At 35.9% G+C, this 22,630-nt stretch overlaps 1 protein-coding gene across 5 annotated transcripts in view; it reads right to left on the minus strand.

Moving 5' to 3' along the window:
- RABEP1 (rabaptin, RAB GTPase binding effector protein 1) overlaps positions 1–22,630 on the minus strand; it is a 104,099-nt gene that overhangs the window by 21,675 nt on the left and 59,794 nt on the right. For 4 of the 5 annotated variants that reach the window (XR_003438018.1, XR_003438017.1, XM_027130793.1 and 1 more), the window contains 7 exons: positions 20,564–20,683; positions 14,619–14,754; positions 11,389–11,567; positions 9,245–9,376; positions 4,169–4,636; positions 2,812–2,916; positions 898–1,014 (listed from right to left, as the gene is read on the minus strand). Coding sequence is in view for 3 of the 5 variants with exons in the window: in XM_027130793.1 (XP_026986594.1) it covers positions 898–1,014; positions 2,812–2,916; positions 4,169–4,636; positions 9,245–9,376; positions 11,389–11,567; positions 14,619–14,754; positions 20,564–20,683 (1,257 nt within the window). In the remaining 2 variants the exon portion in view is untranslated. The remainder of the gene's footprint in view (positions 1–897; positions 1,015–2,811; positions 2,917–4,168; positions 4,637–9,244; positions 9,377–11,388; positions 11,568–14,618; positions 14,755–20,563; positions 20,684–22,630) is intronic. The other variant, XM_027130795.1, reaches the window with a different exon arrangement.

Consider the following 22,630-nt stretch of genomic DNA (forward strand, 5'->3'; position numbering starts at 1 on the left):
ATTGCTGGGGAGAGTATAAATTCATACAACCACTTTCTGGCACTATTATCTCCAAAAGTTGACAGACATTTTGACCCAGGCATTCTACTCCTAAGCACATACCCAGCAGCAACATGTGCAACAAGCCCTATACAGAAATTTCAAAGTAGAATTATTCATAATATCCCACAACTGGAAACAACCCAAATGCTCATAACATTAAGATGGATAAATTATATCCATACAATGGTACGAGTATACAACAATGAAAATAACAACTACCACACACATTTGTGAGTAGGAACCTCACAATGTTGAATGGAGGAAGACAAACACAATGAATGATTGTGTCATTCATTGAATACGGACTATATGATTCATTTGTTAAAATAAGAAAGCAGACAAAGCTAATCTAATGGTGTTCCATGTTAGGACTGTAATTACCTCTAGGGAGGAAGTAGTAAGTGGAGGGGGAAAGTGAGGGCTTCTGGGGTACTAGCTAATTTTCTATTACTCGATCTTGGTGGTTACACAGATGTTAGTTCAGATGTGTTTGGTACATCTGTATACGGTCACATTTTTTCCTATGCATGGTATTTTTCAAAAAGTCAAAAAGAAGATAACTAGCATCTTTCTTGTCAGCAGGTTTCTTGTGCAGCAGAAAAACCTAATAAAAGTCAAAGGGGAAAAGAGAACCAGAGCCTCCTGATATTTACTAACGAGTTATTGCAAAAGTTACTTTCCTTAAATCTGTAAAACAGACACCAGAGAAAGATCAGTTTGAGATATTCTTATCTGAGGGAAAACAGAACTGCCAGATCTTCAGGGCAAGAAAGAAACCTTACTAGGTTTTCAAAACGCTTTTATTTAAACAACTCAGTCATCTCCCAGGGGCCACATTCTAAAACCCTCACTTACCTGGTGACTTGAATCTTCAGTGCTCTGCTTTATGAAGTCTTCCAGCTCCTGTTTATCTCTCATTGTCTTCTCTAACTGGTCATTTGCTTGCCTTAGCATCACCTGTAGCTTTTTCACCTATGCAATTTTAAACGTCAATTAGAAGGAAGTACCAGAATTTTCATAAGTTTAAAAAAAAATCCCTACCTCCAGAAAATTTTTTTAAACCTAATCTTTTTTCCTGAGAAACAAATTTGTCAATTTGGGAAAAAATTGAGATGAATTACCTCATTCGACAACTATACTGTGCTTTACAGTTAACAAAACATTCTTCATATCCATTATCTCATTAGAAAATATCTGCTTTTCCTCCTGGGTCTTCTAGGCTAGGGCACTGGCCTCCCTGACTCTATTTTCTGCTGCCAATCTATAATCCACTCTAACACAATAAATATTTCTAAAATGAAAGTCAAATCATATCATTTCCCTACTTAAAATCCTTAAATGCCTCCCAAAGTCTTCAGGGTAAAATTTAAATCCCTTCAGTCATCACACCCCTCCCTCCATGATCTCATCATGGCCTTCCCTTTGTAGCCTCCTCTCCCACTATTTTCCCCCCACTCTCTCTCCACTCTCTCTTTCTCTCTCTCTCACACACAACCCCCCCTTATGCCCAGCCACATAAACTATTCATACTTCCTAGAACACACAATTTTCCTTCATAACTGTTCCTTTGTATACATTTCCTCTCCTTGAACACCCTTTCTCCACTTCTTTTCCTAATTAATTTTTACTCTAGCTCTAAAACAAACTTAGCTGAACTGTTACCTTCCCTAGTTAACAGCCCACAGTTAATTTAGATGCCTCTGCTCATCCTCTAGTTCTACTTGTACATGTACAGGAACAAACCATATTGAACTGATGGCTTGGATTGCAACACTGAAAGCTCCCTATGGGCAGTACGGTGTTCTCTCTGTATCTGAATACTCAGAACCCAGCGAAGTGCCTGCACAGATGAAGCAAGAGTAAAATGTCTATTGACACGACTATGGAATCCAAGATACCCCACATTCCTATATCACACTATCAGAGACCAACTACTGATATAGAGGTTTCACAAATAGCTTTAGAAATTTACCTCTAAGCCATCTAAAAAATAAAGCATATATGGAGAAAATTAATGCCAAAGGCATCTGAAAATATTAAACCATCATTCTAACCTGCTTAAGCTTATTTTGAAGACTAGGGTAACACTCTCCATAATAACCAAAGAACAATTTGGAAATATAAGAAAAAAGTTATTTTTTCCTTACCTATACTTTCACAAGTTTACTCTCATGAAGTTCTACATCATTTCCTAAATGTTATCAGGGAACCCATTATTAGGCACTGTATTTGGAAAGGTACTTGTCAGTTTCAGCATACCTAATCTACCAAATCTTAATTTCTGTGACCCTGCAAATTAAACTTACTTCAACAAATTTATGACAAGAATTAGGCAATAAGCAATGAAGAGTACAAATACTGATTAATGTAATATCCAATTAAGTTTTATCCAATTAGAAGCAACAGTCAACCCAACCCCTTATCTCCCTAAATCTCTGTATCATAAAGCACTTTCCGTGTGCATGCATTCCTGACAATAACACTTCTAGGCCTTGGGCAGAAGGAACAGGTTGGGAGAGGAGATATGCCAGCGAGCTGACCTGTGTGGTATTGGTCAAGCTAATGAAGCAAAGACACACAAAAGCAAAAATTCTATAGTGTGCTCCCACTGGAAATGTAACTGACGTTGCACGTACCAGATTATTTCAGACTTAACAAGATGAATATACTTCATAAAGCAAATTGGGAGGGGTGAAGGGCAATTAATTCAACACCTCCAATGAAAACTACAACAGCTCACCAATTTCGCACACCCCAAAAGAAACTCACCTGGTCTCTTGTTTCAGCCTCTTGAATCTGAATTCCTTGTAACTGTTTTTCATAATTGGAACACATATCACAACGTCGACCAAGTTTATTTCCAGCATTATGTACCTGAAGGGCACCAAAATTACCTCTTATCAGGCAGAACAAAACAAGTCTACATCACATACTTGAGGAACACGCGCAGTCTTACCTATGTTACTCAAAGTAGAAAATGGAGTAAACAAGTTATTCAGGGACTTATGGCAAGTAGTTACAATAGAGAGCTGGATTCTAAAAAATCATAAGTTCAATATAAGTATGACAGGAAAACAAGGGACACAACTTTATCATCAAGAGGCTAAGGGTCACAAAACACCGCATTTGAGGGAAACACAAGGAAAGCACAAGGTACTACACCATGGCACTCACAATTTAAATCAATACTACCCAACAAGGGAGGGGATGGGGAAGGGTGGAGTGCAAATTAACCATTTCACCAGCTCCAAGCACAAAGGAGGTATGAAACAATTAAATAGCACCTTCCCAAACGTTCTGCATGAGACCAAGGAGAACAGTTTCTTTCAGGCTTAATAAGCTGTACCACTTGCTAATCAACAGCTTCTTTAAAGAGAAGTAGCCCTGAGTAAAAGAAAGCACTGGAAGTCATGAAACCTGTAACCTAACCCAGGTTTTGCTACTAAGTCGAAGGGGAAACTTGAGCAACTCATTTGACCTTTCTGAGCCAGATAAGTTGGAGAAAATCATGCCCTGATTGTCTCATTATTATCAAGAAGCTCAAAGAGAAGGGGTATGTGAAAAGGCTTTGTAATCTGTAAAGCACTATGCAAATACATATTTAAGTTTTTATCTCCTAATCCTACTTCTGAGTTTGCAAATATTATTAGAGGGAAAATTAACCTCATTAAAGGTTGCCTTCCCTTCTCTCCCATATTTTCCACCCCCTCCTTAAACTCATTCTAAGCATCAACTGCTGAAAAGCATTTGTACTTTAGACCTCAAGGAAAGATGAAAGAATATGCATCTTGGAATACACTGAGATTACAGAAAACTGCAAGGAAACCAAATTCGGGCTACACAAAGTTAGCTATGCTATTCAAGCAGATCGCTCCAACTTAAGAGATGTGACTTCAGGTGGAGAAGTTCACACTTAACACAATCAGCTAGTCAGTTCCCTTCTCTGTCATAATCACCAGGAACAGCCAAAGCAGACAATGATAAGGCTCAGACAATACAGGTTAACACTCATTTGCTGGCAACAAGTGCGAGCATTGACGCCAGGGACCATCTCTTGAATGAACAATAAATCCAGAGCTACCCAGTATCCCTCAAAGTGAGCAGAGAAGCCAGGAAGATAACTCACCTCTTTCTGCAGGAGATTCCATTCTGTCTCACTGACTAAGCGGTAACCACTGGGAGACACATAAGCACTTTCCATACCCTGTGTGACACTAGACAGGAGGGATGCTGTTTCTTCTTGTTCTGGTGTCATCGCCTTGATTGCTCTTTCCTGATCTTTGGTTAACATAAACCCACTTGGCATTTGCAGTGACCCAAGGGAGGCGGTATCAAAGTTCTCAGTCACCGAATCTGCTCCTACTAACGGTCCAAAATCTGATTCGTCCAGGTTCCCAGCAGATTTTGCTTTGTAGTTATAGCCTAAAGCTTTGGATTGCAGTGAGCCTGAGGTTCCCAAGCTGTCTGTAGACTGTGCTCTCCTGAGTCCATCTTTAAACATGTCATTGTCTGATTTACTGAACGGATCCCCGGATGGCAACAGTAAGTCTGCATCTAAAGAATGGACTGAACCATGGGTGCTATCTAAATGCTCCTGAAATGTGAAAATACATTGCCAGTTAGACAATTCCTGATATTTTCAAAGAGAAAAACTACCATATTTTATAAAGTATTTTGCCACACGTTACACATGACAATCTTTAGTGTGCTGCCTTCATATATTCATTGAACAAACATTTATTGAGTGTCTTCTATATCCTGGGCACTAAACCAAGCACTCAGGATACAAATGTGAACAATCTCTGACTTCAAAATGCTTAGTTTCATGAAAAAAATAAACAAGTGAACCAAGTAAACAGGCTATTAGAATATCATATTCAATAAAATGACAGGCTACAGCTATGTACTGAATGCTCTGGGAGCTCAAGGAGAGGAATTCAGCCCAGACATAAGAATCAGGGAAGGTCTCCTGAAATTCAGTATTGGGTATATGGAACACGCGGTGCCTGCTGTATATCCAAGTAGAGACGTCCACCCAATAGAGGGACAAAGAAGTCTTTAGATAGAGACTTGGGAGTAACCACTATATAGTAATAATTAAAGCCACGGCAGCAAATCAGAACACTTAGGATGAGTCTGTAGGATACGAAGAAAGCCAAGGGCAAGGCCCTGAGAAACATCAATTTTGTCCATTTTGGGGACAGAGGAAGGAGTACCCAGAACAGAAGGGAAATGAGGATAATGTTGTACGCTAGAAACTAAGTTTCAAGCAAGGTGTAATCAACATGTTAAATAAGGCTGCATCAAGTGAAAGAAGCCAGACGAAAATGGTCACACACTGTACGATTCCATCTCTATGAAATATCCAGAATAGGTAAATCCACCGGGACCAAAAACAAATTAGTGATTGCCAGAGGTTAAAGGGAAAGGAGAGTAGGGAGTGACTCCTTAGTGATATAAGGGGTCTCGTCTCTTTTGGGGGCAATGACAATCTTCTGAAACTAGACAGGTAATGGTTGCACAACATTGTAAATGTACTAAAGGCCATTGAATTGCACATTTTAAATGGTTAATTTTTTGTTATGTGAATTCCATTTCAATTTTTTTTTAATGTGGTGCAGCACACTCCCGAAGTCAAAAAAGCACACCAGTACCATTCTAGCACAGTTTGTAGGAAAATCAGAAAGCAAGGAAAATGTAGCAAGTTTTTCTTGAAACTAAATTTATTCAATTTAAAGAACTGGCTTTTATTTTAAGATACTATCCTTTCTATGTTTTGTTGTTAAATGTCCTTCTTTTTATGAACTGGAAAAGACTAAAATACAGATTATTTTTCAATGTTTTAAAAATATCCTTACTTGGTATAATAAAAAGTTGACAACTTTTATGTTAATTCCTCCATTTACTTCTTTTTAAAGTTTTTTTTTAAGATTTTTTAATCTGTGAAATTCCGATGGCTGAGGAACACAAATCTAGTATACACTGAGCTAGCTATGGCAAAGGTCCCAAATAAGCACCCTAATAAAAATTGGAGAGAGAGCATTCTGTTAGCTTATAAAGGAACACGACATCTAATGCTATCATATATTAACACAATGCTACTGTGACACCAAAGAAGGAAGGGGATAGGGGCAAGAAAGTTGTGAGGGCCATTTAAAAAACACCAGACTACCATGCTGATAACAATACTTATAAGGAACATATACTTGTAGGGGTATGTAAACTGTTACACTGTTTCTGAAAGATGATTCAACAATATGTTTGCTTATGCTCTTAAACTCAGCAGTTCTCTTCCCAAGAACTTACATGAAGGGAGTAATCAGGTAAGTCCATGACTTTTATACAAAGAAGAATTATATATAATAGCATTATGGCATTACTCATAATAATGAAAATTTTTTTACTAGTGAAAAATGAAACAATTGACTATCTGTTAGTGTGTTAATCATGCTTCTTTTCTATATTTTATGATGTTTTTGACCTTTTGAAGGCCTTGCTGGCTGAGGAGAGACTGCCTCTTCCAAACTAGCTAATTCCTAGAAATAATAAACAACTTACCTATGAATATGTCTTTCACATCAAAATCAGCCAATCTCAAGTCGATACTCCCAACCAACTCCTTTATCTAACTCTTACACACCAAGCCAGTATTTCCCCTGCTCTAAATCAACCCAGGGCCAGGTACCAGAAAACTGAAGATAGACTCTATGCCCCAAAGCCCACTGGATTTATTCAAACTAGCCAGTCCTATGCTATTTACCCTGCCCTACCTTTCCCTCAAAACTCCCAATAATGGCTGTGGTCCATGCTTTTCCCTTGCTCCTGCTTTTACTTCATGACCAACTCTGGTGCTTCTCCATGTGACTCTGCACAGTGTACCATGACTCTCATTTCTAGAGGGACTATAACATTAAACTTTTTGTTCAATGGCATTAACCTCTCTATGTCACCACTTGGTCACCTTTATAAATTAAAACCTGGGCACAAATCAATTTGTAGGAGACTAAGGAATTATGGTACATTTACATGCTGAAATACTGTTAGTCATTAAATATCATTGTGGGGGAAAACACTTACTGATGTGCCAAAACCTTTAAAGACAGATTTAAGTGGGGGAAAAAATGTACATAAAACATCATGTACAGTTACAATCTGTATTATGTTTAAAAAGTACAAATAGAAACACACATATGTTACCTTTGGAAATGGAAAAAGAGGGAAAGGAGAGGTACATACCAAAATGTTAGTGGTGGTATCTCTGGCTAGTAGAATTTATTAGTTATTTTTATTTTGTATGACTTTCTGTACTTTCCAGATTTTCCATAATGAATACATATTACTTTTGTGGTGAGAAAAGCATATTCTAAGCATTTAGGTTAAAGAAGATATAGGGTCCTACAAATTTTAAGTGGCTTTAGCAATATATCTAAGTCTCCAAAGCATTCCATATTAACTTTAAATCAACAGGCTAAAGTAAACTGTCACTGCCTCTCAATACAAAACAAGTACATTCAACATTCAAACTGCAAAACATCAGATCTGAAAGGCTATATTTCAATGTCAGAAAATGTTATGCACAATATACAGTATAAATCTGTTAAAACACTATTAAAAAATTTTAAGTGCTTCACTGTAAATCACAACAAATTTCCTTTTCCTGTTTTCCTGCTAAAATATTTTTTTTTAAGTTTGAAACTTTGCCAAACATTCCTGGACGCAGGACTGCATGATGCAGAAACCACATAATATTTGGCAGTATGCAAAAATTGAGACATTCTCTTGGAAGTCTATTTAAAAAAAAAGACAAAGCAGAATCAGGGCAAGGTTCTCAGTGTATGAGCCAAGAGAAAGAATGTACAAAAACAATTACATCATACTTTTCAGTGTCCACTAGGATTTTTTAAAGCATTTTTTCAATGTCAAATAATCCATAAACATGGAAATATGAGCCACCAGCAAGTAGATTTTACATGGCTCAGCGTAAATCTGCAAACTAAACAGAAACATAATACCTCTGAAAGTGAGAAAAGACCCTTATCCAATTTACCTGAAACTGGTTCACCAGGCAGGGAAAGGAGGTAGTGGTGGGGGAGTAAGTATGAATCTCTAAACAGCAGGGACAGTATAAACAATGCACATGAGCATGGACAGCTAGTAGAAACGTCTGGCTGTGATGAAGTGGAGAGTATGCTAAGGCTGGAAGGGTCAATTCAACTCCAAAGGCCCTTGTATGGCAAGCTGGGGAACTTAGTTTTTACCCTAAAGTCAATTAACAGAAGCATTTCCTTCCCTGAAGAAGAGATATCAGCTTGAGTCTTGAAGGATGAATAGAAGAATTCCAGAACTCAGAAAGGCAGAGGGAGGTAAGCATTCCAGGTAAAGGAACCAATGTGCAAGGCAGAGAGTATAGCACAACAAGATGAGCAATGTGGCTAAAAGAGAGTGCATATTATGAAGGGTCTTGATTGTCTGAGTGAGGAAGTTGCACTTAATTATGTAGGTAATGGGAGTGAGTGGTGGTTCTGACTAGGGGAGTAGCCTGACTACAGCTGCACTTAAGAAAAATAAATCTGACAGTAATGCTGAGGGTACAGTGGAATGGGACAGGCTGAAGACAGAAAATGTAATGAGGAGGCCCTTGCCACATGTGGGTGAGAGGCGATGAGGCCATAGGAACACCACTTTACACTTTCCACCTCCAGGTCTCTCTACTCTGCCCATTCCCAATACCTGAAATGTTCTACCCTACTCCATCACAATCTGCCAAACTCCACACACTCTTCTCAGGGCTTAAGATCTAATACTTGATAATACTCAAATACAGGCCATAGAGAATTAAGTGTTTCAATACTTTAGATAAAATCTCTTTTAAACAAAAGCTCAAAGTATTAGAAACATTTATTCATATCAAAAAAGATTTTGCAGATATTATTTAAATTTTCTTCTAACGTTTTAATTTTGGAACCGCTAGAAAAAAGAACGTCTAATTGTTTCGCAGACCATGAGAGAAACTGCGTGTTTCAAAGTGTACTACCTATAATACTGTAAAAACAGTTGAAAATAAAGTATTATCACTTTATCTAATTTTCAGCTAGTAGCTACTACCCACTTCCCATATGAACAATGTAACTAACTGATGTATGAGAAGCTAAAAATGGTTAACGCTGAGTATACGATGATTTTAATTATAGATTCATTATACCTCCTCATTTGATAACTGGGCTGAAGATTCTTCATGAGTTAAAGCACACACTACTGGTATTTTTACTTCTTCCTCAACATTTGTTTTTTTATGATCCTTTCTCTTACTAAGTCTTTGTTGTTCATCTTCCTCCTAAAAGTTAGGAAGAAAAAATACATATTACCCAGGTAATCTATACTTAATGATTCCCACAGTTCTTTAACCACTCAAAACAAATATACAAGTATACTACATGAAAGGCAAAACAAAAGAGAGCAAATCATCCACCTCTTCTTCAAGTGATTTGAGAAAGAAAATTTACATAGAATGTTCCTTCGGCTTATTATGTAAAACAAATAGGAAAAAGTTACAGCATTACACATCCATCTGAAACATGTACAAACTTATATGAAATACCAATGAATGATTGAAGCTGATGTAATAATTCACTCAACAAAGATCAAAGATACCTTCAATGCCCCCCCCGCAAAACACTCTAGTGGGGAGGGACAAATACACGATTACATCACTATATAAGCATGTACAAGGTTCTATAGGAGAGAAAACAAAGATTTCATCTGAGGGAGCTAGAAAGGGGGGCCGAAAGAAGGTAACACTTGAGCTGGATCTTGAAGAATCAGTAAGATGAGTGCCAATTGTGTGAGAGGAGACAAGCAAGGGTTCCAGGGAGAAAAGTATGTAAAAGGGAGAGGGGCAAGGAAGAGCAGGCATGTGGGGAATACTGAATAATCTCATGTGACTAAAAAGAGGGCAGGCACATGAGCAGTGAGGTACATGGAGAAGGGGGTGGTGATTAAGTGCTTAGACTCTGGAATCAGAGATTAGTCAACCCTCAGATAGGCCATTAGTCCCTATCTCATATGGGAACTTTTGTTGTGTGTTTTTCTGTTTTGAGAACCACATGAGATAAAGCTTTACACATAAAGCCTTAGCACAACGCTGGCACATAGGCCTTAAATGACCAGTTCTGGAATTTAGACTATTCTAATGGGAAGCAGGAAAAGCATGATTGTATCTGTACTTTAGAATCTAAATCCTCAAGTTGACTGTGTCTACACACAAGATGAATGAATCAATTAAGAGAAAAGAAATTTAAAAAGGAAGAAACTTCTGAAAAACAAAATCTAACCTAAGTTACAGAAGATAATTTAAAATATTTCTTACAGTACCTACAAAAGCTTCTACACAGCTATCCTAGGGAAATATTTGCACACATACACAACATAGTATAGGATATTAGCTGCAAAACTATTTAAAATGACAAAAAAAAAAAAAAAGAAGAAGAAACCATCTAGATGCCCACTACAAAGAGAAGGATTAAATCAAATATAGTACATCCATGTTACCAGCTAACAAGAATGAGACAGATCTCTAAAGTGAAAATATATCCAAGATGATGCTTATGAGAAAAATAAGCTACAGAATAAATACTTATACTATGATTTCAGTTGTATGGGGGAAAAAAAACCTGAATATACACTTATAAACACATATAAGTGGTGTGGAATACTACCTTCCAAACTGATTATTCCTGATTACAAAAGTGGTTATTTCCGCGAAGGAAGTATCTGAGATGTCAAGGGAGATTTTCACTTTATCACTTTATTTTTTCACTTTGTATTTAAACCAAAATATTTTAACATGAGAATGTATTTATGTATTACTCATATAATTTAAATAATTGTTTTTTAAGATAAGGAGAAAACAGGATCCTGGGTATGCAGCCCTCTAGACACCTGCCTTTTCATATCACTCAGCCTCTCCATCCCCACCCATCACTGTCTAATAAGGCTTTTAGAGCAATGTCACAAAAGACATGGCCTGGATTAACACAATTCAGGAGCCCTAGGAGAACTGGACAGAACTGCAGAGAAAGATTTTCTCAGAAATATGCACTACTGCATCCTGCAGACTGAAGAGGATCATTTCTAAATCAGTTCTTCCCCCTTCCCCCCAGACAAGGCCATTTCTAAAGTTGAAAAGCAAAATCCCTCAAATGTAGCTATTATGTTTTTTGAAATGGCATGCATCAACTTTGTTTCAGGCTTAAGTCAATCTATAATATACATAAAGAAATATGATCATGTGTCGGGGTGGAGTGGTTTATTAACAAGGCAAACAAGTCCTACAAAACTGGTATTCACCTGATCTTTCTTCTTCAGTTCTTCAACTTGTCGGAGCTGTTCTGAAGTTAGCACAATTTCCATTCGCTGCATGTCCCTCATCAGCAAACGCTGAGATTCCAGGAACTGGTCATTGGCCTTCTGCCACGTGTGTTTCAACTGGTTGTGCTGCTGTCGCTCTTGCTCCAAGAGATGGCATACTGTTTAGGAATCCCCCAATCAAAAACACTGAATTTTAATGGTAGGCAATTTCTTTAACATAGGACTAACTAGACTAGACCTGACCAAAGGTCCATCCGGTCTGGGATTCTGCCTCTGACAAGAACCCAGGGGCAACCTGCCATAGGACAAGGCAGCTGTCCCCACACCACCTGTCTAAGCAGAGTCTCCCAAAGTGTGTTCCTAGGAAGAGCAACATGTGAAAAAAAGATTTCTGTGCTCAGTGAGTTTCAGAAACCTTGGGTTAAAAACTTTTTTTTAAAGATTTCTTTACTGCAGGACTTTGAACTCAGGGTCTTAAGTATGTCTATGTTCTCTTGTAAGTTGATATATAATACAATACCTCCCAAATATATTTGACAAAAAAATCCTTTCCACAGTGCCACTCACGTAACAAATGTTCTAGGGAATACAATTTGGGAAACATTGCTCTAAAGGGAAAACACATAGTAACCACTCCTAATTGTCTTTAATACACTCTGAATAAATCTTGTTATCCAGGAATCCTTCTTGAGTCCATTTAGTTTTGACCTCTCAGGATAAGTCAAAGAATCTTTGTAAATGCTTGTGTTACTGATATTCATCAGCTCAGCCATCTTCTTTGGGAAAAAAAGAATAGATAGTATCATCTATCAGCCCATCTACCCAGTTACCCAAGCCAGAAACCTGAGAGACAACTCATACTTCTGACTTTTCCTCACCCAACACATTCAACTGTGACAGAGGCCTACTAATGCTACTTCCTGTGTGATATGACACTCCATCTTCTGCCTTCTGCCTTAGATTTAGGACTTAGACAACTACAACAGGAGTCTCTTCATAACCCTTCCTGCCATTCGTCTGGCCCTCTGTATTCTATCCTCCACACTGCTGTAAAACTAAACTCTCTAGAAGGTAAAACATTACCACTCTCAAGCTTAAAACCCTTCAGAGAAGCCAGTCACAAAAGGCCACATACTATATAATCCCAATCCCATTTATACAGAAGTCCAGAATAGGCAAATCTATAGAGACAGAAAGTAGATTAGTGGTAGCCAGGGGCTGGGGGGAAGAAGAGAATAGGGAATGACGGGGAATGGGTACAAAATTTCTTTTTGGAGTAATGAAAATGTTCTGGAGGCAGGTAGTGCTGATGGTGTACGACTTTGTGAATATATTAAACATCACTGAACAGGTACCTTATCTCGATAAAGCTGTTATTTAGGACAAAAAATACTTCTAAATCCTTCAGAGCCTCCTTATTACCAATACGATAAAATCCAGAATCCTTAGCATAAGGTCTCCAGGATCTGGCCCATGTCTACCTCTCCTGTCTCACATTTTGCTCCAACGCCTATTGCATTTTAATCTTGCTGAACTATATTTCTTACAGTTTCGCTACCTTGTTGGACCACATGCAAATGGCGTTGAATGCCATGCTCCTCTCTGACGACCTGACAAACACCTACCTATCTTTCAAAACTCCACTTAACAACCTCTTTTAAGAAGCCTATTCATGGCACCGTTGCCTCCTAACACACTTCCTAGCACATATGATATGAAACTGCACTGCACTTGGTTGCATATCTAATTTCCCCAATTTAGGCTCTAATTTACACTGCTGCTCAATTTTTAACTATCTTCTTTTCACGTAAATACTACTTTTTTGGTGTGAATGTTTCAGTAGAAATTACTCTACCCCCTTACTCATTTTAGTGAAACTTCTCAGATACTTCTCCAGGTATATTAGGAAGGTCTGGTAGTCTTGCACTATTTCTGGAAGGGTTGGGACACATAGGTTAAACAGAAAGTCCTTTTTCTTCTGGACATCCTTTCAGAGTTTGAGTGTCTTTTTGACTGCAACAGCACTTTTGAAAAGCATTTCCTGAGAGCCAAAGACTCAAACACTGGATTACTTTAATAACATTTTATAAAATAATGCTGTAGGCTTATATAATTTCAACTTCCCACTATTTGGGATAAAAACCTAACTCCTATGCAAACCTGAGTTATTTATGGAAGAGCTATATTTTCCATGACCACAGTCCTAAATTTTCATATTAAAACATGTTACTAGTATAACCTGCAACGAATATAAGATTTCAAGAGGTCCATGCATTTAGATGAGGTAAAAATTTAGATCTTTATTTTCACTAACTCTAACTGAAATTTATCATTTCCTTCAATTATAAAATATAGACAACAAACCACAGTAAGTATAACAATACCCATGACTTGGTCACTAACAGGAGTCATAGATACTTTTGTATCTCAGTACAGTTGTTGCAGATATCTTAATATATTATTTATGCTCATCATACTTCAAAATTACAGTAGTTATTAGACCTGGTACTAGACCTTGTTATTTAATGCATTGATAAAATAGCACATTTATTACTATAAGTTTGCAGTTATTTATATTTTGATAACTGTTTTATAATATAATTGATATCTTTTATAATTCTATGTATTTTATGTATTAAAAACATTATTCTGAGAGGGCTTCACAAGACTGCCAAAGGAGTCTGTGACACAAAAAGGTTACGAATCTCAGGTATACAAGATTCACTAAAAGAATTAAAGACAAACATATATTTTAATGGGAAAGGATGAGCCTATTTCCCCTATCCTGAGAAAACAGAGTCAATTTCTGCATCACTCTGCTACCAGACTAGCGAAATCAAAATTATCTCTTATAAACAGGGGTGCTACTTAAGAACACTAGAATATACCATCTGCCCTCTCTGTCCCATTTTCACTTTTGCTAATTCACCTCCACCAAAATAGGTCTGAAGCAAAAGCAGTTTAAGCAGCAACTTCCTATTATCTTTCTGCCCAGAGTTTGTGCCCTATGAATTCTTACTGGGGTCCTGGAGGAAACAGAAACCATTAACAATCCAAATATCTTTTCAAACCAACTGCAAAGCTTAAACTGAATCACTAACATGTTAGATTGGCATTTTGGAATTTGTTACTGTTATTAATCAATATCACTTTTACTTACATAGTTCTCTTACAGACTGAGATTAAAAATATAAAGAATATATTTTTACCTTCATGCAATTCTTTCCGAAGTTTCTCAGCATCTTCCTGTAAAACAGATTTCTGAGTATTCAAAACAGCCACGTACATCTCCAGATCAGTCCTACAAGATTTCTCAGCTTCCAGATAATGATTCAGTTCTTTAACCTGAAAAAGATGCAATTCGATTAAACTAAAATTTCCAACAGTGTCTACCTTAGGTATGATGGTAAGTTCTGGAGGTACCTTGAAAAAAGTTTACATTTATATTTATGTAAATTTAAATTTACCCCCAAATTAACATTTATAATTTTTAATTACAAAACAAACATATACTTACTAAAGAAAACTGGGAAAATAACATAATTGACAATAATTAATAGTAAGAATTATCCATAATCATCACCAGAGTAAATATACAATTGAGATTACACATAACAGTTTTGTACCTTGCTTTTAATAACGTGGTTCCAATTTGTATTCCCAGAGCAACATACACATGTGCTCATTTTATCACATACTCAGTGAACCCAGGTTGTTGTTGTTTTTTATTTTTTATTTTTGTTGTTTTTTTGTTTGTTTCTTTCTTTCTTTCTGCGGTACGCGGGCCTCTCACTGCCGTGGCCTCTCCCGTTGCGGAGCACAGGCTCCGGACGCGCAGGCTCAGCAGCCATGGCTCACGGGCCCAGCTGCTCCGCGGCATGTGGGATCTTCCCAAACCGGGGCACGAACCCGTGTCCCCTGCATCGGCAGGCGGACTCTCAACCACTGCGCCACCAAGGAAGCCCCTTATTTTTGTTGTTTTTTAAACAGTATTTTCTAAAGATAAAAATGGTATCATACTCTTTCAAGTTTGCTTTTCTTTGATTTCTGGTGAGGTAATTCCAAATGCCTTAAATTTACAAAAAGGAGACATTTTCATAGACATAAATTCATGGAAGGAAAAAAGAGGAAGCCATGATGGAAAAAACAACCTGTCTCATACTGTAATGAACATAAACTTGAAGCCAAGTGCAGAATACTTTTTAAAATCACATCTTTTTTTTAATGTCTTATTTCTGTTGAACAATTAATAATTTTCAAATATTAACAATATAGTCTAATATCTGAAATAGTTCCAACCAAAATAAAATGCAATCTTGCCCCAGAAAGTGATTAAAGAATCACTTGCTCTACCCTTCCTTACAAATTGCCCATCATAAATTGTGGCCATTTAAACTAACTTTCAACTTTTTCAAATGGTCATGTCTAATTTCACTTTCAAGGTTATATTTATGCCTTTTATCTTCCCATTTCTTCAACTTGAAATAGCTGGCTGATCTGTTTTCAGTTATCTTTACTCCTAGACCATTAATACAATACATTAGCACTGGTCATGGACTAAAATGATTATTTAAGCTGCCATTTGATGCTTCACTGGAGGCTGTCAGCCAACCAGAAACGTACTATACACTAACCAAGCATGACAAAGTGCTGACTGTTGTCAGGCACTTTCCCTATCACCTGGAGAGGTGGTAATTCAGTTAATGATAAAGGAAAGTCAATATGTCAGATATAAAATGGTGGTATATAACCACTAACTCTATCAGCTATTACTTCTTAGAATAAATATTTGACTCTATAAATAACGAATTAATTTCTAACATTCAAAAGCTACTGAGCACAATTCTGGGAAGATGGTGACAGTGAATGTGTGGTACACGGATTTTCTTGAATTCCACACACCCTAACAACAGAACTAATAAGATAACAGAACTCAGAATACATGAACATCTACTAAAAAGAAAAAAAAGCAATAATTAGAGGGTGGGGACAAACCACTGAAAGCTATCTATATGGAATTACATGGTATCAGCATCTGTGCAGGAGAAAGTAAAGGGAAGTAACAAGGGCCGGAGAACTCCCAAAATATTCAACAGGGATTCCAACTTCACAACAGCAGCTGAAAAGTGGGAAGAGTTTCACACACTCCAATCGTGGATAAACACAACAAATTTATGTTGTAAGGCTTAAATCTGGTTAGAATAAAACGACATTTGATTTTCACTTACATTTCCTTGATTTCTAGTGAGACTGAATATCTTTTCACATTCCTTAACTTCCTCTTTTGGGAACTGCTCGTTCATATTCTTTGCTTGTTTCTCTGTTGGGCCATTTGTCACTTATGGACATGGCAATTTTTATTAATTTTGGACACTAATTTTTTGTCAGGTATAGATAACTTTTAACAGTCTATAATTTTCTTTTCAACTTATTGTGGTATCTTTTACTAAGGAAGTTTTATATTCTAATGTAGGCAAATTTGTCAATCTCTTCTTTCATAGTATTTTTACCTTATTTAAGAAATGTTTTTGTATCTCACATAACATATTCTCCTTTTTAAACATTTCACTGAAATTAATTTTTGAAAAGTGTGAGGTAGAAAGCTAACCTCACTTTAATCCATATTTATAACTATTTTAAAAGCCTATTTTTAAATAATCCATACTTTTCCCACTGACTTGTAATGCCACCTGTCAAATATCAAATTTCCATATATATATGGATATATTTCTGGGCTCTCTATCTGTTCCACTGGTCCATTTGTTTATCTTTAAACCAGCAACAAACTATCTTAATTACAGTAGCTACAGTAACAGTAAAGCTACTGTAAGTCTTAACACTGGTAGGTAGGGCAAGTCTCCATACCTTGCCTTCTTCAAAATTTTGCTGGGTGTCGGGACTTCCCTGCTGGTGCAATGGTTAAGAATCTGCCTGCCAATGCAGGGGACATGGGTTTGAGCCCTGGTCCAGGAAAATCGCACATGCCACGGAGCAACTAAGCCCGTGCACCACAACTACTGACCCTGTGCTCTAGAGCCCACAAGCCACAACTACTGAGCCCGCATGCCACAACTACTGAAGCCCACGCTCCTAGAGCCTGTGCTCCACAACAAGAGAAGCCACCGCAATGAGCAAGCCCGTGCACTGCAACGAGGAGTAGCCCCCGCTCGCTGCAACTAGAGAAAGCCCGCGTGCAGCAATGAAGACCCAACACAGCCAAAAATAAATAAATTCAATTAATTAATTAAAAAAAATTTTGCTGGGTGTATTTCTGATCCTTTGCTTGTCCATATGAATTCTAGGATCTACTTATCGAGTTCCTTATTAAACCCTGCTGGATTTTGAGGGGAATTTTGAATTTACAGATTAATTTGGGGATATACTGCCTGCTTTACAATACAGTATTTTCTCACTCAGGAGCACACATGTATTCAAATTTTCATTTATAATGTGTTCCATAAAGATCTTACTCATTTTTATTTAGATATATTCTCAGGTAGCTAATATAGGTTTTGTTTGTTTGCTATTGTGAACAGCAATTTTTCCCCATTGCATTTGTAAGTTGGATATTACTGGGGTACACAAACACTACTATTTTTGCATGTTGATCTTGCTGGAAACAACTTTCCTAATTGTATGTCTGAATATTCTCTTGCCTTCCTATACAGAAAATCAGTTTCACCACTTTCTTTCCAGTTATTATGCCTCATTTCTTTACCTTGGCTTATCTTATCACCTAGGACCACATAAACAATCTGAGCAAAATCACTGAGCACGGGCCTCCTCATATGTTCCCATCATTAATGGTAAGGCTGCTAAACATTCATCATTAAGTATGATGTTTGCTGAAGGTTTGATAAATAGCCCTTTAATAAGTTATTGGGTGTTTAAATTTATCAAATGCCTTTCTGAATCTAAGATGAATTTACTACTCTTCTCCTAAAATCTTTTTATGTGGTACATAAAAATAATAGGTTTTCTGGTGATATACCATCCTAAATTCCTGGGAATATCCCTTTTTGATCATGATGTCTTTTTTGCTTTTTCTTTTCCTTTTTTTTAACTACACAGCTGAAAATTTTTGTTTCTGTATTCCTAAATGAGATAGATCTAAAATTTTCTTTTAATACCTTTTTGTGAGTTTGTTTGTAATGAAGTTATGTCTCATAAAATGAGTTGGAGAGCTTTCCCTCTTTTTCTGTTCTCTAACACAGTTTGTAAAATATAGGGATTACCTCTTTCCAAGAGCTTTGGAAAAACCTGTCTGCAAAACTAACTGAGTCTAATGTCTTTTGGAGGATAGGAGACAGGAGAAAAGGAGATTCTGACTATAAATTCACTTTCTTTAATAGTTACTAACTACATCGGCTCTCCTATTTTATCTTGAGACAATATTGGCTAATTATTTCCTATCAGAAATTTTTTCATTTCATCAAACTTACTTCATTTCAAACTTATTGCTGTGACATTGTCCATAGTATTTATTATTTTTAAGTCTCTACTGATTTGTAGTTATTTCCCTCTTTCATTTATAATGGTTTAAGTCTTTTTTCTTTTTTCCTAATTAGTCTTATCAGGTTTGCCTATCTTACTACTTTTTTCATTTTTTTCATTATATTCACCATTTTCCTTTTGCTTTTCTATTTCACTAATTTCTGCTCTTACCTGCATTATTTCCTTCCATTCATACTGTTTGTACTATTGTTCTATTTTTAGATTCTTGAGTAAAAAATTCAAATCACTCTAAATATTTTACAATTCTTTTTTCCATATGAGTTAAATTTTTTTCATTTTCCAGACATTTCATCTCAGTTATATTTTATTGTAAATAATTTAATAACCTGTGGTCAGAGATTTGGATGTGTATAACATCAAATCTTCAAAATCTGATGACATTTCCTTTGTGACATTATGAAAAGTATAATGTACCTAAAAATAACAATATTTATTCCATGCACTATCCTAAGTGCCTTATGTGTTAACTTATATAATCCTCATAACAGCCTTATGAAGGAGGTAGTATTATCCCCATTTTACGGTTGGGCAAACCAAAGCACAGTAAGATTAATTAATTTGCCCAAGGTCATCCATCTAATAAATGTTGAGCTCTTAACTACTATGCTCTACTAGTGTATGAAATATAATCTCTCTCTCACTCTCTTAGTGACAGGATTCTATGTCTATTACATCTAAATTATTAATCAAGTTGCTCAAAACCCCTATATCCCTACTAATGTTTTTTCTGCTTGCACTATCATTTGCTAAAGGACAGTTTAAATCTCCTACTATAATTGTGAATGTCAATTTCCCCTCATAATTGTCACTTTTTAGTTCACATATTTCAAGGCTATGTAAGATGCATTCAAGTGCATGACTGTCATATCTCATTGATGAATTATAAATTAGAAGGGGTCCCTCTTTATCTCTATTAATTCTGTTTTCCTTTCATCCTATCTGTTTCATATTACAATTGCTAAACCAAGTTTCTTTTGATTAGAATTTACAAGGCATTGCTTTAAGTCTCTTTTTTTTTCCAATCCTACTTTACATTTTATTTTAGGTATACGTCTTATAAGCAATATAAATTTAGATTTTTAAAATCTAGTCTCTTTTAGTAGGTAATTATCACTTACTGGGATTATTGATACATGCCCATTTCTACACTCCTATATGTATTTCTACATTCCTATGTTGTGTTTCTGTTTACTACCTCTAAATTTTTTTTCTTTCTTTCCTACTTTAATTATTAAAATGTTTGACATCCCCTTGTATTTTTTCTGTTGCGTCTTTATAGCCAACAAATCCAGCCACACTATAGCTATGTCAAAGATCAATTCTGGGGCTGATGTCAGAAAACAAAGTCACCTTTGAAAACTTTATTTTCCTTCATATCAAAACAAGAGAGATCAGGTCTCATTTTGATAAGAAAATAAACACTGACTTTGTAACAAAGCAGCACAAGCATCACTACTGTCATTATTTTAAATATCCATAAGGAGAAATCATCTCCAAACATTTTCTTGCATTTTCAAGAAAGCAAGAGTCTTAAGATGCATAGTTTAAGTTACAGTTTACTCCCTTAGTATTCTAATTTTGCTCATAGCATTAGGGCAAAACCTTGGTTTCAAGCAAATGGATTACAATGTTTCACAACCTTTGAGGCCTCCAGCTCTTTAATCTTGTCTTCAGCCTCTGTCAGTTTATCTTTCAAAGCTGCAATTTCCTTCTCCATAGGCATCACAACAGACCGAAGTTTTTCAGCATCCTCTTGGGCCTACGGTTAAAAAGAATTAAATGCTACAACTTACTGATTTATTGCTTTTCTAAAAAACTCTGACCTCTCCACTTATTAAAATTAGTATAATAAATAAGTCTAGCAGGCACTGTATTAGCACTCACAAGATTGAACCACGTCTAACTTTTAAATGCTGCATTACTTTGAATGTCAAGTCATAATCACAGCTTTCCCAAATATTCCGTTTAGAACTTGGGAATAAGTAGGAAAATGGATCCACTACGACAAATTTGACTTTTTTTTTTTTTAAGTGAAAGCAGGTTTATTTAGAGAGATACACATTCCACAGACAGAATGCAGTCTGTCTCAGAAAGTGAAAGCAGCCACAAATTTGACTTTTTAATTAGTTGAGTAACTGAGTTGGAAAATATCTATATATAAAAGGAAATGCATATAATAAATAATTTTTATAATTCTGGTTACTAAATTAATGAAACCATAATCTCTTACAAATACTGAAAGGACTAATTAGTTTTTTAACATAAAAAAATAAAACATTTATTTCCTAAAATATTAGAAAATTATGTTTCTATAAAAGGGCTTCCATCTAATTATTTAAACAGGGTATTTATCATTTTACTTTTGATATCTACATGAAACAAACCCAAAAAATAACCCTTAAAACCATGCTGCTTTCCATCCTTCATTCTCAAAAACATGGATTAAAAGGAAACAACATCCATAAACTAGTAAGTTGGTAAGAAACTTAATTTTATTTTATATACACACACGTATATTCACACAGAAACAAAGGCAGACTCAAAAAGTTAGCTTTTTTCCTTCTAGTGAAAATGAAAATTAATCTTATTCACTGAATTTAAAACAGTCCAAGCTTCTCCTGAAGTGTTCATGATAGGGAAAACATTTTCTATGCCAAAATGTGAGTGGAGATTTAAAAAAAAAATGATCTCTCTCAGAAAAGAGAGACACACTTTGTTTTCCAGTGCTTGCAAAGTCATTTCATCATTTATTTTATTTTGAACTAAGTCCTGTTTGGAAAAGACATGTGAGCTTAAAATATCTTCAGCCAAGGCTAATTTGGGACGCTTATAGAGGTCTGCTGATTAAAATCATCAGGGAAAAAAAAGGAGAGAAGAAGCAAAGAATTTAATACAGATTGAGTTATTTATTAATGCAACGATGACCTCACAATTCCAAGTGATGCATATCATAACAAAACTTTTAAAGATGGTTTTTTTAAATAACAGAAAGGTCACTAAAAACAAGGAAAAGCTGAGACACTATCACAGCCAAGGGAAGCCTAAGAGACATGACTAAATGTAATGTGGTATCCTGGATGGGATTTTGGAACAGAAAAAAGGACTTGGGTAAAAACTAATGAAATCTGAATACAAAGAAAGGACTTTAGTTAACAATAATCAATATTGACTTATTAATTGTGACAAATGTACCATACTAACATTAAGACGTTAATAGGGGAAACTGGGAGTGGAGTATATGGGAACTGTGTAGTATCTTCACAATTTTTCTGTAAATCAAAAACTGTTCTAAAAAATAAAGTTAACTTTAAAAAATAAAAATTTTAAAAAGGATAAAAAGTGGCAGACTGCAGAAATTATGACTATGAATATATAAGAAGAATGAAAAAAAAAACTATCCTCATGTGAATGGTACTGTGGCTCTGAATAAAATGTCTAATGATAGCATCAACTATGAATTACTCTGAAACGACCTGACAGAATTGAAGACTACCTACTTTGGCTAACTATGGTAGATGACTAAGTGACTAGTGATCATGAAGACATTGTCAGATCCTCATGAAGAAGCTGAATTACAATCTTTTCCTGAAATAAGACAATGTAACTAACTATTCCTCAAGGTTCAAGCTTTTGTTTTGGGTGTTGAGTTCTCATATGATTTTTACACTATAAAAAAAAAATTAAATAAACTTCTAAATATATAAAA

The sequence above is a fragment of the Aethalodelphis obliquidens genome, unplaced genomic scaffold (assembly GCF_003676395.1).
Source record: "Aethalodelphis obliquidens isolate GAN/ISIS:26980383/991018 unplaced genomic scaffold, ASM367639v1 scaffold38, whole genome shotgun sequence".
NCBI lineage: Eukaryota > Metazoa > Chordata > Mammalia > Artiodactyla > Delphinidae > Aethalodelphis > Aethalodelphis obliquidens.